This window comes from Mauremys reevesii, linkage group 21, assembly GCF_016161935.1.
Source record: "Mauremys reevesii isolate NIE-2019 linkage group 21, ASM1616193v1, whole genome shotgun sequence".
Classification (NCBI taxonomy): Eukaryota; Metazoa; Chordata; order Testudines; family Geoemydidae; genus Mauremys; species Mauremys reevesii.
This window is the reverse complement of record NC_052643.1, coordinates 9408963-9426584: the sequence shown is the minus strand read 5'-3', so window position 1 is coordinate 9426584 and position 17622 is coordinate 9408963. Positions and strand designations below refer to the sequence as shown.

The window sequence follows — 17622 nt, the reverse complement described above, 5'->3', positions numbered from 1 at the left end:
ACACTGAAAGGGATGAGCCCTAGACCCCACTCTACGAATTACCTGACCCCCAGGTGGAGGGTACACGGCCAGCACTTCAGGGCAGGGGCTGTAGCTTCCTACATATGGCTGCACAAGGCTTAGCACATTGGGGAGCCACCGCAAAATGGAGAACTAATAAATATTCGCAGAATTTATAAAGCACCAAACCAATGACCATTGCCCTGACCTGAACCCCATTATTATTATTAGTGTTTATTACAGGTATGCCTGTGGCCTGTCCGAGATCCAAGACGACTGTGCTGGGTGCTGCACAGGCAGAGTAAGAGACAGCCCCTGCCCCAAGGAGTGCACAATCTAACTGATAAGACAACCACAGGGGTGGGGGTAACACACAAGCAGAGGGAACACCGTAACAGCCGCCATCACCGTGCTAGTGCCATGGTGTTTGGTGAGCTGTGGGGGGATCAGCTAAACAGCAAAGGAAGGCAGGGGGAAGAGGGAGAGTGTGAGGGACAGGTGGGGCTGAGGTGAAGAGGTCGTGAGAGAGGGAGTCAGAGAGGGTTGGAGCCCACAGCCGTTAAGCACCACTCCAGGAACGGCCGTCAGAACCATGGGAAATACTGATACCATCATCAGCATCCCACGGTCCCTGCTGAAATTGCTCCCTCACTGCTGCGGCAGCCTCACTCTCTGGCTGGCTGCAACCTGCAGGCTCTTTCCCCAAGGCCAGAGGGGTCCGAGTGCCCCCAAAGGGGTGTCTCCTCTGCACAGTTCTACACCTAGGGAGTGCTGGGGGGAGAGGTGGCCCCATTTTACCCCCTTCCCCCGTTCAGTTCTGCAGACCTAGACCTAGCCTCAGTCATATCGGCAGCTCTAAGTATGACCCAACCCCTAACCCCAACAAGCCAGGGATATCCTAAAGTCAGTCCCAACAGACCTTTCCAGCACAAGGGGCTCAGCTCTCTCAGCCGAGCAACATTTAGCAGGTTACAGGAAATCCAACCAAGGCTCCTCCGCAGCCACATGCTGGCTTCCAGGCCTAGCCAGAACTTACCCCCAAAGCATCACCCTCCCCATGCCAGCATTAGTCCACGCCAGAAGGGCTAGGAGTAGGCAGGAATTTCTATCGTCTCCACCATCCCCCCACTGGCCTCAGCTGGAGCGTAGGAAGCTAGATCTGGTTCTGAGCTCCTGCCACCAATCACCAGCGCAAAGGCTGCACATTTTTCAACACAAAATGTTCTTGAAAATAAAACAAAGCAAACAAGTGATGTCACAAACCGTCCTCCAAAGAGGCTGGGATCCTGCCAAAATCTACATCCCGCCCCTACCTGTCCCAGACCTGGAGCTCCCAGGAGCCAAGAGTCTGCAGAGAACAGACTCACAGTAACAGAAAAAACATCATCAGACACTCGCAAGCCCGCAGCAGTGGTGATGAGGAGACAATTGCTCAGGGTGCTTGGGCTGTGGTTTCTCTTAAACAGGCACATGGTTTACAGAAAGGAAAAGTTTGACCGGCCCGCCTCTTTGTATCAATTTGAGTGATAGTTCAGTAGTTAGGTGAGAAAGTCACAGAACTCATCAAATCCTCTCACTGGGAGGTGTTTGCTCATCTGAACTAAGCCACAGTAAGGGGTGGGGAAGCGAAAGACAGAAGTGGAGGGGAAGAGTGAAAGGGAAAGCGAGTGAAAGAATCAGAACAAAGGGAAAGGAGAGAGAGAATGACAGGGAGAACAAGGAAGAGACTGACAGAAATAGTGAGGGCAAACGGGAAAGTGAGTGGAAGAGAGAGAAGAGGAAAGGAGAGCGCGAGCCCGGGAAAGGAAAAGGGTGAGAAGAACAGAGGCAAGTGAGAAGGGCGGGAGAGAAGAAGGCGGCAGGAAGGAGAGGTACAGAGTGGCAGCCAGCAAGCGAGAGCAAAGCAGTGTTATCCCTGCTCTGGAGGGGCCTGGACCCCTGAGCCCTTGCTGAGTTCCGCAAAGGGATCGGAAAGGATCCAGCCTGACTGTGTTTCCATTAAAAAATATTCAACTGAAAGACCAAACCAGCCCCTCTCCACGCCCCCCAACTCCCTTCCACCCTGGTTGCTCCGCAAGAACAGCTGCTCTCGCCTTCAGGACACACAGACACAGTAATTACTCCAGGAGCGGCTTCCTTCCTCCTCTGCCTGCTGTGCAGGGTGCCACTTTGAAACAAGCATGGGAAGGGGAGCTTCAAACAACTACAAAACACCCTGAACTCCCACCGAATTATCCAGCAGGAAGAGGAGTAGGGTGACTAGGTGTCCGGTTTTCTACCAGAACTCCCAGTCGAAAAGGGACCCTGGTGGCTCCAGTCAGCACTGCCAACCGGGCCATTAAAAGTCCAGGTGGCTGTGCTGTGGAGCTAAGGCAGGTTAGTCCCTACGTGGTGTGGCACTGCGCTGCGCCCAGGAAGCAGCCAGCAGGTACGGCTCCTAGGCAGTGGGGCCACGGGGCTCTGTGCGCTGCCCCACCCCAAGCACCGGGTCCGCACTCCCATTGGCCAGGAACTGTGGCCAATGGGAGCTGGCGGGAGGGAGTGCCTGCGGACAAGAGCAGCGTGGTGCAGAGCCGCCTGCCGTACCTCTGCCTAAGAGCTGAATCTGCCAGCCACTTTCGTTGTGTAGCGGGGGCCATGGTGCCAGGACAAGCAGGAAGCCTAACTTAGCTCCCCCGCCCCACTGACTGGGAGGGGCTGCAGGTAATCCTGCACCCCAACACTGCGCCTCAACCTCCTGCTCCAGCCCTGAGCCCTCCCCAACCCAGAGCCCCCTCCTGCACCCCAAACCCCTCATCCCTGGCCCCACTCAAGAGCCTGCACTCCCAGACGGAGCCCTAACCCCCCCTGTACCCCAACCCCCTGCCCCAGCTCTGAGTCCCCCCCAAACCTGGATCTCCCTCCTGCACCCCAAAACCTTCATCCCCAGCCCCACTCCAGAGCCTGCACTCCCAGATGGAGCCCTCACCCCCCTGCACCCCAACCCCCGCCCCAGCCCAGAGCCCCCTCCAATACCCTGAACCCCTCTGCCCCACCCCCCAGACTGGAGCCCCCCTGCGCCCCAATCCCCTGCTTCAACCCGCAGCCCCCTCCCACATCCTGAGCCCCTCATCCCCAGCCTCACCCCAGAGCTCGCACCCCCTGCCGGAGCCCTCACCCACTCCCGCATCCCAACCCCCTGCCCCAGACCGAAGCCCCCTCCCGCACCCTGAACCCATATCTGGCCCTACCCCAGAGTCCAAGGAAGAGAGGCCTGGGAGAGGGTGGTGGCATGGGATCTGGAGAAGCCAGGCCTGCTCTCAGTAGAGAAAGGGGCACTGATAGGACCACAAGAGAGAGGAGCTCTGATGCTTAGGGACTCCTGGTGAGGAAGGGGAGAGCTCCCACAGGTGGGTCAGTCCAACACGTGGATGTGCACAGGCACTAAGCTGGCAAATGCCTTGCAGAGAGGTGGAGCTGCTTTAATGAGAAGATGCATTTATGACTCAGGCCTCAAAGGGATCAGGACTTTTTTTATTATTATTATTATTTTATTTTTCCATCATAAATTCCGCCCTAGGATGCCAGATCCCGCCAGGTTTTTCTGGAAATACCAGATGAGGACTAGTGGCGCTACCTGGCTTTTGATGGTTTCCCAGGTTGGGAAGCTGCAGTACATTCCACTTCCTAGTTTTCCCTTGGCCCTGCCTATGCCACCAGCAGCTGTTCCCCAGAGAATCCCAGGCCAGGGGGCTGCTGTCCCATTTACTGACAGGTACGGTGACATCATTCACAACAGTAACAGCCCGCTGGAACTTTGCCCCGTTCGTCCCAGGATCTCACAGGCCTTCCAAAGACCCTTCTGCTAAGGAACAGGAACAGGACAGAGCGAGCCCAGAGAGGACCCAAGGAGGCAGGAGGATTGTGGGGATGGGGGGCAGAAGTAAGATCTGCTCTGCCTAGGGGAAGCAGCATTCCTGGCCCTAGCCCTGCACTCTGCCCATGGATAGGCCATAGCCCTAATTCATTTATTCCCATCGCTGAAGTGCCACCCCTGGCTCTGGCCTGCACAGGTGGCATGTTGTTATCCCCATATTTTCGACAGGGAAGCTGAGGCACAGAGAGAAGGGAAGTGATGGGCCCAAGCCAGGAATAGAACCCAGGTCTCCTGAGCCACAAACCTTAACCACTAGGCCTCTCTCCCTTCTCAGTTTACAAGGTTGCATATGGCTGACTCCTCCGCAATTACCAATGCAATTACACAGCCTCCCCCAGCCAAGAGAAGGGATCCAAAATAACCCAGGGGAGAGGGCCCTCTGCTATACTCAGACTTCATTCCTGAGACCCTTCATTCCAGCAGCCCCTTGGCCTCCGCTCTGGTAGTTAGCAAGATGGTCCCCATTGCGCAGGCACACCCTCCCCGCCCGCATCCTCCTCCTGCCCCATGCAGTTTGACACTCCGCCTTGGTGTGTGCTTGATGCTCTGCAGATGAGACTGGCTGGCAGCAGAGATGAGGTGGAAGGGGGTGCAGGGCTCCTTAGCTCTGAATCTCCTCCAGGGCCAGCTGTGCTGAACGATCCCCATTCGCCCCTAGGCTGGAAGGTTACCTGCTTTCTTTAGAACGGGACTGTCTGGAACAAGTAAATTGCAGTGGGGAAGCACTTAACAGGCCAGGCGCCTGGGTGGTTTAAAGATCTCTCCCCCAGCCTGTGCTCACATCTGTGCTGGTGCCCCAGACGCTCACACGTCACGCAGACCCTTGTGATCCTGACGAAGACCAGAACTAGGGCTCTGACACAGACCCCTCCTTGGTAGCTTCAGAGGTCTCTGGTCTCAGGGCAGCTCAGGAGCCTACATGACAAAAGCCACCAGCACTACTACCACTTCCCTTGGTAGCAACCTCAGCAGAGGCCAAGGAGCGAATGTGCCCAGAAGGCTGAGCTCCCCTCTTATCCATCGGCCAGACTTGAGGCACACTAGCCCAGACAGCAAAGGGCAGAGGAACAGGCCATGCTGGGCCTGTCCTATAGGTAAAGAAATGCCTTCAGGGTCCAGGGCTTTGATGCCAGCCTCATTCTCTCACACACAGAACTAAAACACTGAGACACCAACCCCTCCAGAAACAGAATCAACGAAGAGAGGGCTCAGCACAGCACATGTGAGTGAACAATAGCGTGTAAGAGGGAGCATGTCCAGAGCACGTGTGTGTGTGTGTGTGTGTGTGTGTGTGTGTGTGTGTGTGTGTGTGCGCAGCGTGGCTGTGTGCAGACTGTGTAGGCTGTGTCCGGAGCAGATGTGTGTGTATGTGTACAGCATGAGTAGGTGTGTGTGTAAAAGAGTGTGGAGGATTGTGTCCAGGAGAGGTGTGTGTGCAGCGCAGCTGGGTGTGTGTGCATACAAGACTGTGTAGGTGTGTCCAGAGCAGGTGCGTATGTGTGCCGCACGGCTGGGGGTATGTGCACATCTGTGAGTTCCACTTGCCCCCAGATACACCTGTGCAGATCTTTACTTTTCACTTCATTTCACAAGAAGCTTTGCTGAAACAACCCCTCCCACAATTCACAGGGGGGCACTGGTGAATCATCATTTCACACCCAAAACTGGGAATGGGGGATCCAAATTCCACACTGGGCCAATGAGTGCTCGGTGCTGTGGGCACTTGGACCAGCAGGCGAATTGCACCTAGTGCTTCCCATGCCTGTCCCCTATTCCCTTCTCATCCTCCCTACCCCTCCTGCTCGCTCACCAGGCTGTATGTGCTGCTCAGCTTTCCTTCTGAGCCTGAAACTGCCCCAGGACTGGAAGCTCCAAACACGTTCCCACCTCAGGAACATTTTATGTTTGTTTTTCAGTGGCTGACAGTTGCTCTGCTCTGTACCTGGCACCTGAGCCAGGACCCAGCCCCCAAATCACCAGGGAACCTCCAACGCAGCCAGAAGATGAGGCTGGGAAACCCCAATGGCCCCTAGGAAAGGACTTCAGGAACTTTAAAGAGCGACATGTTGTAACCAGATGAACTGCACATTTATATTTCAATGGGGCTGTCAGGGAAGCATCTGGAAGAGGAAGAACCCCACCAGATCCCACTGCTGCTGTGCTGTCAGCCACTCTCCCCATGGGCCGAGGGACAGGGATACTTCCAGTGCCTGTGTGTCCAGATGCAAAGGGAGTCTCCTGAGAAACAGGAGGAAGGGCAGTGCTGGTCCATGGGATGCGGGAGAGACAGGTGAAGCTGTGAGAGTCTTACTTATGGACTCAGCACCAATGAGCCCAAAGGAGGGAGGAAGAGAGGGTTTGGCGTTTGTGGGAGGGAACAATATGTTCATACCCATCCAGCACCCACTGTACCAAACAATTCAACTCTGCACCCATCTGGCCCAGCCCTGCACCCACCCAGCATGCTGGCCCAGCCCTGCAGCCAGCCAGCATGCCCGCCCTGCCCTGCACCCATCCAGCATGCTGGCCCAGCCCTGCACCCATCCAGCATGCTGGCCCAGCCCTGCACCTGTCTGGCCCAGCCCTGTACCCATCCAGTGTGGAGTAAGTGTCTGTTCCTGTTTGTCTGCATAGTTCCTTAGCCAAGCCCTGTACCCATCTAGCCCCCAGTTTCCCTACTCAGCTTGGTCCTGTGCTTGTCCAGGCCCCACTTCCTCATATGGCCCATCCAGTATTGTCTCATTCTCCCCTTCCAACAGGCCTAGCCCTTTGCCCATCCAGGGTCCACTCCCTCACCTGATCGGGCCTCGCGCTATACAGAGCCACCCCATCCGCCGCCCACAGAGTGCCCCCTCGTGCATCTGGCCTGGCCGCAGTCACCCAAGACAGATGTTTCTGGCAGCTCAATGGCTCCCGGTTCGTGTTTCTAACTTGTACGGTAAGAATTAGAAGCTAATAAGTTCCTTCTCCTGTCTCTGGTGCCTCTCCCCACCCCCATGCGCCATTCTGCTCTGGGAGAAGAAACAGGGAGCAATGGGGTCCTGGTCCGAAGGGGGCTTTCAATCCTCAAAATGGATTTTACCTGTCTCTGAAAGCCTTCTCCCCCCCACTCCCACATCCCTTTCTCTCAAGGGAAATCAGTCTAAAAGGGGCTAATGGAACAATGTCCCTCTCTCATTCTCTCTCTCTTTTTTTTTTATTAGCATTTGTGGAATTTATTCCCAAACTCTCCTAATCTTTCGTACACAACCATTTGATTTGCATAACCCAGCCCCCTCTCATAAAAACTGGCTGCTAGTTTAATTAAAAAATGTAAATTTGCTGTCATCTCGGGGCCTGGTGAATTAGGACGACATTGGCATTTTTTATTGCTGAAGACGTCCAAATTGATCCAGTCCGCGTTAAACCGAGGGGGACTGTACCATGTGGGACTTTGGGGGGTGGGTTCTGCCCCTTCCCTCCCCAAATAAAATCTCCTGTGCCCTCTCTCTGGCTAGCAAAGTGCCGCTCAGGACATGGATTGTCCCAAACCATCTTCTGGTTGGCCAACCAACGGGCTGGGCCTTTTCCATGATGGCACTCCTGTGAACGGACTCCCGGTTGGAAATCCACCACCCTAAAAAAATATAGACAACAAAATATCCCTGTGACGAAAAGAGGCAACGGGGTGGAGATGGGAGAGAAGAGGGGAAAGACACTGCCCCCTCTCCGAAGTCCCAAGCCATGCTCTCTGCACCAGCTTGATACTTCCCAGCCACTTTCTGTCAACTTTTGAGTATGAAACCTCAACAGGCAGCCATTCCACAGCCCAGATTTACTTTTTGATGGTAGAAAGTGAGTCAAAAGTAGGCCCAAGACACATGTGCAGCCCAGTTATTATGGAAAAATCTGCGAGAGTTTATCAGGGAGGCTGCTGAGAACTGACTAGAGCATGAGAGCCCTACTGTAGAATTCTACCCATTCGGTCAAAACCAAAACAAACTGCAGAAAAGTTCCCCATGTGTATGGCCTTCCCCATATGGGTGGAAAGCAGACAGGGGAGAAGGGCAAACAGCTCAGGGAACCATAGAAAGAGAGACTAAAGGTTAAAAAATTACATAATAAATGCTTGCTCCCTCCCAGGTTGAGTATCTGTATTGATCACACCCACGTCCACACTGTTTTCTCTATTCGTGAAGTAGGCACTATATTTTTTATTTTTTATTTTTTTACAGTGGAAGGATACAGTACATTGCATTTACACACGCACCCTACTTTTTTTGGTTCTAAATGTTATTTAAAATCCAGTAGCTGTCCTCTAGAAGCAACAAGGGTGGTGTCCCCAACCCAGGGGATATTTCCAGGTTCATTTGAAAACAGCATTTTAACACAATGAAAGTGCAAAATTATCCCCCAATGGAAAATTGGGTGCATCCAACTATCTCAGTATTAATTCCCCACCCCAAGTATCAAGGCTCCTTGTCCCCAGTCTGAGTGCAGTTCCTCAGACTGAGGTTGATCAGATGATGAAAGAGTCCCAGGGAAAGTGATGGGAGCCCAAGTGCTTGGGATATTTAAAAGCAGATTCCTACACAATCCCATGTAGGGAATAATCCTACCCTGGCCCCAGGTGGATCAGTTGGCCTGGGAGATCTTTCCTACCTTTAACTTCTATGGAAGTTTCTGATCCTAGAGGTCCCATATGTGTATCAACTCAGTGTACAAAGCCCTTAGAAGGACCAGGCCTCCATACTTTATACACTGGATCCCCATTGACTTCCCCCTCTCTCTCATGAGCTGCTATTCAGGTACTGCCCTGGGGATGTAAGGCCTAAGGGACTGGAGAGAATTCAAGCCACAATGACTGAGGGAGGTAAGCCGGCTCTCAAGAAGATAATGGTTAGAGGTGGCGATCATGGGGCAGGTCTTTGCCCCATGATCACAGTGGATGGGTTCACCCACACGCAGATTGTAATGCTGACCTAAACAGATCTCCCAGATCCTGATTTCCATAGCTTATCAGCACCCTGGGCTCCCATACCAGAGCGTGGAAGGTCTGTGTTACCTGCAAGTACCGCGGGGAAGCCCATGCTTGCGTTACACTTGCGTGACTGAGCACTGGTTACTGGTGAAGCTGGTTGACTCTGCATGTGAGGGAGCGTTTGATACTTATTGGCTGACAGGGTATAGCTCCAGCCAGCAGGGGGCATTACCTCTCCAGAAAGGGGAGTCTGAATGGAGAGAGGTACTGAAACCAGGCCAACTCTGGTTGAAAACACCTAGCACAGCTACAATTCAATCCCCAATCTAGGAGCTGCCACAGTTCCTGGATATGGGGATTGGGGCAGGGGGTGGAAATCATTGTTTATTTCTCTTTAAAATTATCCACCCTCCTTAAATTCACCACATCCTTACCACTGCCCCTGCCCACTCAGCCTCCCAGCTCCTTGGTCTACTAAAGAAAGGTAATAGCACACACCCAGGCCTGGGCCAACCGAGATCTCAAACCAAGGCGTGCGAGTCCTTCCTGCTCTTTTTGATTCCTGGTATCATTAAAAAAAAACAAAACAAACTTTATTCTTTTAAAGCAAAATAGCAGAGTTCAAAGTTCAGGCCAGTCAATCATCAACCAGTTTATTACTGTCTTATCCCTTGTAAAAACGTACGACAATAATGATCCAAATAGTGACAGGATCGCCAGTGCAAGCTGGTTTTGCCCACTGCTAACAAGGGGAGAGTGGAGTTAAATCAGTGAGAAGGATGGTGTTTCACTTCCCCAGTAGGACTGGGTCAAAAAAGACACAGTGTTGGAACCTCATATAGTGGGAAATGGGGCCTGAGGGATTCCTGACAAACTCCAAACTTGCCTGCACTGAACCCCTAGACAAGGCTGTGAAATCCAAGCCCAAAGCCTATCCCAGGCCTGACAACACAACGTACCCAGTCTGCCACCAACTCCCATGCTGAAATCACATCCCAGCCTGATACTGGGCCGTGAAATCACAACCTTAAACCTCACCCCACCCAGGTAGCATCTCTCAATCCCAACCCATGCCCCAGACTGACAATAGGCCAAGAGAGCCCCTCACACCCTCCCAGACCGACACCAGAACTAAAACCCAGAGACTGGGCCACAAAATCTACTATCAAAACCGCATCCAGTCCTGATACTGGGCCCTGTAATCTGAAACCAAAACCAGGAAGAAGGGGGCCTGCCATCCCTCCTCCCAGAGCCTACACACCTCGCATGGAAAGGACAAAAACAAACCCATCCCAGATGTGCCCAGGTGAAAAAAAATACTCATTAAATGTAATAAGCATCCTCTTCATCTGACACTACCTTGTCCCAAATAAATTAAATTCCTTTTCATTTAGACAGCACAGAAACCTGACAAGCAACCTTTACCAACAAGACGCCAGAGCTTAGAAGGAGGTAACAAAATTAAAGAAAAAACAACGCATATTACTTAAATATATATATATATATGCGCAGAATCATTTCAAAATCCCCACAAACTTCCCCCCTCTGTATCATTCTCTCTCTGCCCCATTTATCTGTCCCTCCTCCCCTCTCTCACCCCGGGGTCTCTCTCAGTGACAGCCTCCCAAACAGATCTGGACCTGAAATCTACCGGGAGGGAGAGATCCTCTTGAAGCCAGTTCCCCCCACCTCCTTACTTCATCTGGTTAGAGAGAGAGGCTGGGCTGGGGGGGGAGGAACTTCCGTAAAACAACTGAAAGAAAAGTGAAAGAGTCTGAGAGTCCCCACCTTGAGCTGTACCTGGGGGTCAGGCACCCTGATTCTGAGCTGCTCCCCCCAAACTCTCACAAGCTTCCACACAACATCTAAAGCTCCAGCGGAGGAACCCCCCACCCCCCTAAAACGATACCCCACCCCCCTCATAGTGGCACACCCCTGGCACCTTCCACTTTCCCAGTACCGGCTTGGGAACATAAAAAAAGTTTCTTCTTCTCCCCACCAAACAGGAAAAAAAGACAGACAGAAATTAAAATCTCTCTCTCTCTCTCTCCCTCTCCCAGGCCACCCAAAGCTGATCAGCTGTGCTGGGTAGTTTATTAAACTAAAAGAGAAACTATTTATAGACGAACCAGCCCCATCGGTCGCGCCCGCAGGAAAGAGAGCGAGAGAAGAGACACGGGCAGAGGGAGGAAAAGAAAAGAAAAATAAAAAAAGAGAGCGGCACCGGGCGAGAAAGAACAAATGAAAGAATGAAAGGGAAAGGGGAGGGAAAAGAAAAGACACGCACAGAAGGGGCTTTTTGTGTGTGTGCAAACTGAAAGAACAAGGGACAGGAAAAGAACAATTGTGCTGTACTTACCATAGTCGGAGAGACGAAAGCCGAATTCACTCAAATAATCAACTTTCATAATACTTAATTAATACCTAATTGCAACTGATTGCTCCCCGAATAACAAGTTGGTTTAAAATACTGATGTCATTGCTTTTGACGGTCCTCCCCGAGAACACTTTGGCAGCAGAGTTCACTGGTGGGAGGGGGGTGGGGGGGAGGAGAAGGCTGGCTGTCAAAAGTGAAGGTGATTGGCAGGACAGAGCTTGGCCACACCCCCGTGCCTGGCCTTCCCTACTGGCTAGAGGGCAGGTGAAAGATCAGGGTGCCTTCCCCAGCCTCTGCTTGCTGCCTCCCAGGGAAGATGCTGAGGGAACCAGCTCCCAGCCAGCGAGCTGAGCAGTTCTGAAAAAAAGCCCAGCCAAGCAGCGTTACCCTATCAGGGCTGCTTGCTAGGGGCCGGCCTTATTGGCTCGCTGCTTTCCCAAACCTTTGCCTCCACGGGCAGAGAGGCGGGACTCGGGGCCCCAAGAAAAAAGAAAAAAGAAAAGAAAAGACACAAGGCCAGTGAACGCGAGCCCCTGCGGGAAACTAACCCCAGCAGCCAGGGAGCTCGGTGGCAAGGACTTGAGGGATAGAGATTTAAGGCTCAATGTCTCTCTCCCCGACCTTCTGGACTGATTTAACTGGGCAAAGTGCTGTGCCAGGGGGATGCACCCTGTAGGGAAGATTATGTTAAATAAAAGTTGGTTGATACTAGCAATAGCGACTGACTTCACTGGAGCTGACTCTGGATTTACACTGCGGTAACTGAAATCAAGATCTGACCTGGGTCAAATTCTGCACTGGATTAGACCCGCTCCAAAGGGCCAAAATCAGACCTGGTGCAGCTGGAGGCAACGCTTTAAATTACTCCAGATACATGTCAGTGTAAAGGAGATCAGAATCTGTCCCCTAGTCTGAAGTAAGCCCGTGGGTACAGATGAGAGGAGAGTACAGCCTAGGCCCTTCAAAGCGCTGAGCAAACATGGTTGTTTAGTATTTAATTTAGGGATCGCTAGGCAGAGGAGAACATAAGATGCAATCGCTTTGTGGAAGCTTTTGGTTTGGAAAGGAGTTGGGTATTTTTCTCCACTCCTTCCCTAGGATGGGGGTGAGGGGGAGGGAGTTACTTATTGTTTCTCTGAATGAGAACAAAACCCACCAGTGGGGAGGAAAAAATTATGCAGAAATGTGCCTTTGCATTTGTGTTGCGCTCTAGCTTGCTTCACACAGATGGCAGGCGTCAGTGGATCAATGCTTCCACGGCGCTGGCCCCCTCAAGGCTGCACACGGTTCCCTCACGCCCTAGAGTTGGGACCTACTGGGCCACAGTCTGAGCTCAGTTACATGGGTGTAAATCTGGAGTAACCCCATGGGATGGTGTTACACTGGCACAGCTGAGATCAGGATCTGGCCTGCTGACTCCAGATTGAGCACAATGGGGTCCTGGGCTCTGAGTGGGGCTCCTAGGTGCTAGGGCAATACATATAATCCCAGGTGAGCTGCTACATCCCCTTTTCTAAGGAGTCACCTAGAAAGGTCCTGAGTCTTTGCGCCAACAGGGCGGCGATATTATCCTGGACAAGCTTGAATTGAATAAAGAGCCAATGCAACCAAGCAGCTCTCCCAGCCTGATTTGGTCACAGGAATCCCTGCAGCGTTAGAGAGAGAAAAGCTGGAGTGAATGAGTCTGAGGGGGTGTGCTGTGTGCAAGGCAGAGTGTCTATGAGTGTGTGCTAGTGTGAGAGAGAATGACTGCATGTGGGACTGAATCAGTGCATGTGTGTGAGAGCGCAAATGGGTGTGTTACAGTGTGTGTTGTGTGCAGAGAAGTCTCTAAGTAGGGTGACCAGGTGTCCCGATTTTTTGGTCTTTTTCTTATGTAGGCTCCTATACCCCCCACCCCCGTCCCAATTTTTCACACTTGCTGTCTGGTCACCCTGTCTCTAAGTGTGTAGTAGGCAATGTTGTGTGGGAGAGAATGACTGTGTATTGGGTAAGGCAGGGAGTGTGTACTAGTGTGTGTGTGTGTGTGTATATGAGTGTAATATGGTGTGTGTACATGTATATGAGTGTAATATGGGGTGGGTGGGTGTAGATGAGCGTAATGTAGGAGGGTGGTGTGTACACAAGTGTAATATGGGGGTGTACATGAATGTAATGTGGGATGGGTGTGTACACAAGTGTAACATGAGTGTGTGTACACAAGTGTAATAAGGGGTGTGTGTGCACACTGTGTAACAGGAGTGCATGTGTCTACACACAAGTGTAACATGGGTGTGTGTGCGCACTACAAAACAAACTCAGGCCAGAGCAGTAGTGTTCACTCTGAATGGTTCAGTATTTTACTGGTTTATGTCACAAGCTTTAACATTATTTAAACACACTGGGCCAATCCCACTGCTAGCGCAGGCCTCAGGAAGTCAGTGCCATTACACCAGGGATGTGTTTGGCTCCAACAAGGTTATGGTTTTTGTGCCCTGAATTTCCTCATTTTTTGTTGCTTTTATTTTTAAGTAGAAAAGAATGTTAGGGAGGTTCTCAGAGGCGTGTTGGGTAAACACACACACGTCTCTTTCTTTAAAACAAACGAACAGATTATTTACCTGATTAAATAGGTATTTTGAACAGGTTGTGAGCTCTTTTTTTTTTTAAAACGTTCTGTATTGGGCCATGTGGATTCTGGCAGAGCAGGCCGCTCAGGCAGTGCTTAGGAATAGCCAATGAATTCCCAAGCTACTACCCACAGGGCTGGAGCTGTTCCGTAGCTCAGGGACCCCATGGGTGCCATCATGGCAGGCCCTAAATCTGCATGTGTAAAACCTCTTAGGACAACACCAGGAGGTGGGGGGCATCATTGTGACCCAAAGAGGGTTTGAATTGTCTTGCAGGGCTCTTGGCAGGCCCTAAATCTGCATGTGTAAAACCTCTTAGGACAACACCAGGAGGTGGGGGGCATCATTGTGACCCAAAGAGGGTTTGAATTGTCTAGCCACCCTGGCTTCCGCTGGCACAAAACCAGACACTGGGCTCAAGTCCAGAAGGAGGGAGTCCACCATGGATCCATTCACAGGCCAGGAAGTGGGAGTGGCCACACAGGGAGGGGATGTGGACTGGATGCCCTAAGACCGAGGGCACTGTCTGCCCTGCCCAAGCGTTGGAACAGCCCTCAAATCAGTAGGGAAGCTGCGGCTCAGGGGCGTTCACACCTGGGGAAGAAAAGCAGTGCCCCCAATCGGAGGACCCCCAGGCCATACCCCTCCCTCCCTGGCCTAGCCAACTTTCGGGCCTGTGGGCCCCCTGGTGGAGCAGGGCCATGCACCCAGCTGGAGTGTTGCCCTTCACCTAGGTTTTACACCAGCAGAAGCCAGATGGACCAGATCTTGATATCTTGACGGCTTCCTGCGTCACTCATTTATTTAAAGACTCCAAAACCATTAGGCCACGATGCTCATTTCCAGCTTGAAGAAATCAAACTCCTACTTTAAAGGGACTGTCGGCCAAAACGCCTGGCCTCTGCTGCTGGGTGATTCCTACCACCAGGATTGCTGGGTCTTATCTTTTAAATATGCCAACCACCCCTCCATACCCATGCAGACCAGACAGTGACACTAGCCTAGCCAGTTTCTAGTCAGTGCCCCTTCCTGGTTCCCAGGCCCCAGCAGGACATTGTAATGTCAAGCCACTGCAAGGGAATATTTTGCTCCTGTATTTCTAGTAATCACAGGGTTTGTACAACTTGATTTTGGCCTGGCACCTCTTTTCGGGGCCTAAAATTCCTGAGTCTCCCTTATGTTCCAGACCATGAGAAACATCCTGTATGAACGCAGATTTCTCCCCTCTAATATTTCCTACAAACATACAATAATTAAATGGTAGGAGCTCTTTTACCCATCACCATCATTCCCTGAGAGCCTGGGCTCTGTATTCTAGACCCCAGGATGAAGGGACCACACACAGAACAACACACATGGCTCAACAAATAGGCACACACACAGTGTACACACACTATCACAATGACACACACACACCTCCTGAATACACCTGTGCTCCTGCACACACAAAAATGAAGTCACACATTAATACATATGCACACAGAGCATGCACAGATGCACATGGCATGCAGGCACACTCCTACAATAAAACAACATGCTCATACAGTCAAATGCACACACATGCACATGCAATCACACACACACACACACACACACTCTCTCTCTCTCTCTCCCCGCAGGACTCCCGCTGCAGACTCTGGTGTGGACTTCTCACTATCACTCCTGCTCCTCCTCCAGAAGCCACCTGCTGAGGAGCGTTTCAGGTGAAGTCCACGCCCTGGAGCTGACGCAACTGGGAGGCTGATTTCCTATCTCAGTGATCTCCAGTCACAGGATCAGGCTTTATTTCCCCATGCTCCCTCCCTGCCTCTTACCCAAGAAAAGGCTGCTCTTCCCTCCCACTGGGGCCACTTGGCTTCCTGCTCTGCTGGGATCCCTTGTGAAACCATTTAAACAGCAGCTTTGCCCCCATCCCCACCACTGGGTCTGACCCTCCCAAAGGCAGAGCTGGCTCAGACCACACTCTAGCTGACCCCTGAGATGCCTGGAGAGAGGGCAGTGCCCTTCATCCTGTCCTGAACTGTATTGCAGTATCAGCCTGCAATGTCTAGCAGCTGCCACGTTCCACCCCAGAGGTGGCTGCACTTCAGAGGCAAGCGAAGCAATCTCTGCATGTCCCTCCTCTGCCTCCAAGGGGCATTAAGAACTTTAATTAATTAATATTTGCCAGGTGCTAGGAGATCCTCAGATGAAAGCTGTGATGAGAGGGCGAGGGATGATTATTATTATTACAGTTTAATGTTTTACCCATGAAGGCTGCACCAGGGTTGATCAAGGGATATGCCACATTTCAGAGGGACAATGTTACGTGGGACATCCCCCTCTGCCCATCTCCTCCCCTTTCATTTTCTATTTCTCTCACTTTCCCTCCCGCCCTCTCTCTCCTCCGCTGGGGCTCACCCAAGCACCTTCTGCTCTAGACCCACCTGGGCTCTGGCTCTTGGGCTGGGGATCTGGCATCTCCAGGCTCCTCCACTCCCTCTCGCTCAGGGAGTTTATTAGGCAAATGCTCTTGCCCTATTTCTGTAATTTTGTTTGATTTCTGTTTCACCAAGGGAGGTGCCCAGAGGCCTCGGGGCCTGGGCGGCGGGAGCAGACAATCCGTGCTTTCTTCCCCTTTCCTGCTCTTTCGCTCCTTCCTTCTCAATACAGTTTCAATCACTTTATTGGCATGACAAGCCCGGCAAGCACTGCCAGAGAGACGACGCCGAGTATCAGTGTGCAGGGTGGGGCTGTGCAGGGCCAACGGGTCTTGGCACCTAGGCCTAGCTCATGCGACTTACGATTCCTTGGGCTTCATTCAAGCCATTTGACACTAGTCTCCCTCCCCCCGCCCCCTTTCCCTCCTGCTCTGCCAGCGATCCCAGTTTGCCACCTGACCACTCCCCCCGGGGACTGACTGTACCAGAAGCAGGCCCCAAAGCAGTGAATGCACACTGAGTAAGGCCACATGCTGCGCAGGAGCCCAGAGGGCGCTCGGGGGAAGGTGTTCAAAGCAACTCACCAAGAGCTACAGTGAACAATGACGATTTAAAGGGCAGCCCCTGGGGGGAACTGGGGATTGGGGTGGAGGCAAAGGGGGGTAGTTTTACCATGGAACTGAGTCCAGGAGTGAATGTGCATGGCCCTGAGGTGTAAGGACACTGCCCATGAAACCAGCAAATGCCACCCTGGTCTAGCCCAGAGCTCCCTGCCCTGAAACTACCCAAGATTCCATCTCAGAGAGAACCCTCTGAAAGGCACTGGCAGGCCCAGCAGTATTAATTAACGTTATTATTTATTATTTGTTTTACTGCAGCGCCTGAGAGACCCAGTCCCGGACCAGGACCCATTGTGCTAGGTGCTGTACAGACATTGAACAAAAAGAGGGGCCCTGCTCCAATCTGTCTCCCTCCGGCGCACAGGCACACTCGTGTGCAAATACATGCACAAGACACACATGTAAAGGCACGTGTCCAAGCACAGACACAAGAAAGCATGCACACATACATGAACTCACACGTAAGCACATAGTGGTGCAAACATCACCATACTGCACATACCAAGAACCGCTCCTGGGTCTTGCCTGGGCATTAAGATTATGGCTGTGATAGTCAAGTGGGTATCAGCGGTAAAACCCTTCTAAGTCCATGTTGCAGCCCATGTGCCAAGGAGGAGGCATATTCCTGTGCCCCACTCCCAGAGCAGTGTGTGAATGGGCAGGTGCCAAAGGCTTGCCCATAAGCCAAGGCAGCAGAGTTTGGCTTGGAGCACAGAGGAG

The 17622-nt window shown here is 52.2% G+C and overlaps 1 protein-coding gene across 5 annotated transcripts in view; it reads right to left on the bottom strand.

Moving 5' to 3' along the window:
- CASZ1 (castor zinc finger 1) overlaps positions 1-17622 on the bottom strand; it is a 258564-nt gene that overhangs the window by 108631 nt on the left and 132311 nt on the right. For 2 of the 5 annotated variants that reach the window (XM_039509269.1, XM_039509272.1), the window contains exon 1: positions 11236-11365. The exons of 2 other annotated variants lie outside the window; for them this stretch is intronic. In XM_039509269.1, coding sequence (XP_039365203.1) covers positions 11236-11284 — 49 coding nt within the window. In that variant the 5' untranslated portion in view covers positions 11285-11365. Of the gene's footprint in view, positions 1-11235; positions 11366-17622 lie in introns of those variants that run through there. One more of the 5 variants, XM_039509274.1, reaches the window with a different exon arrangement.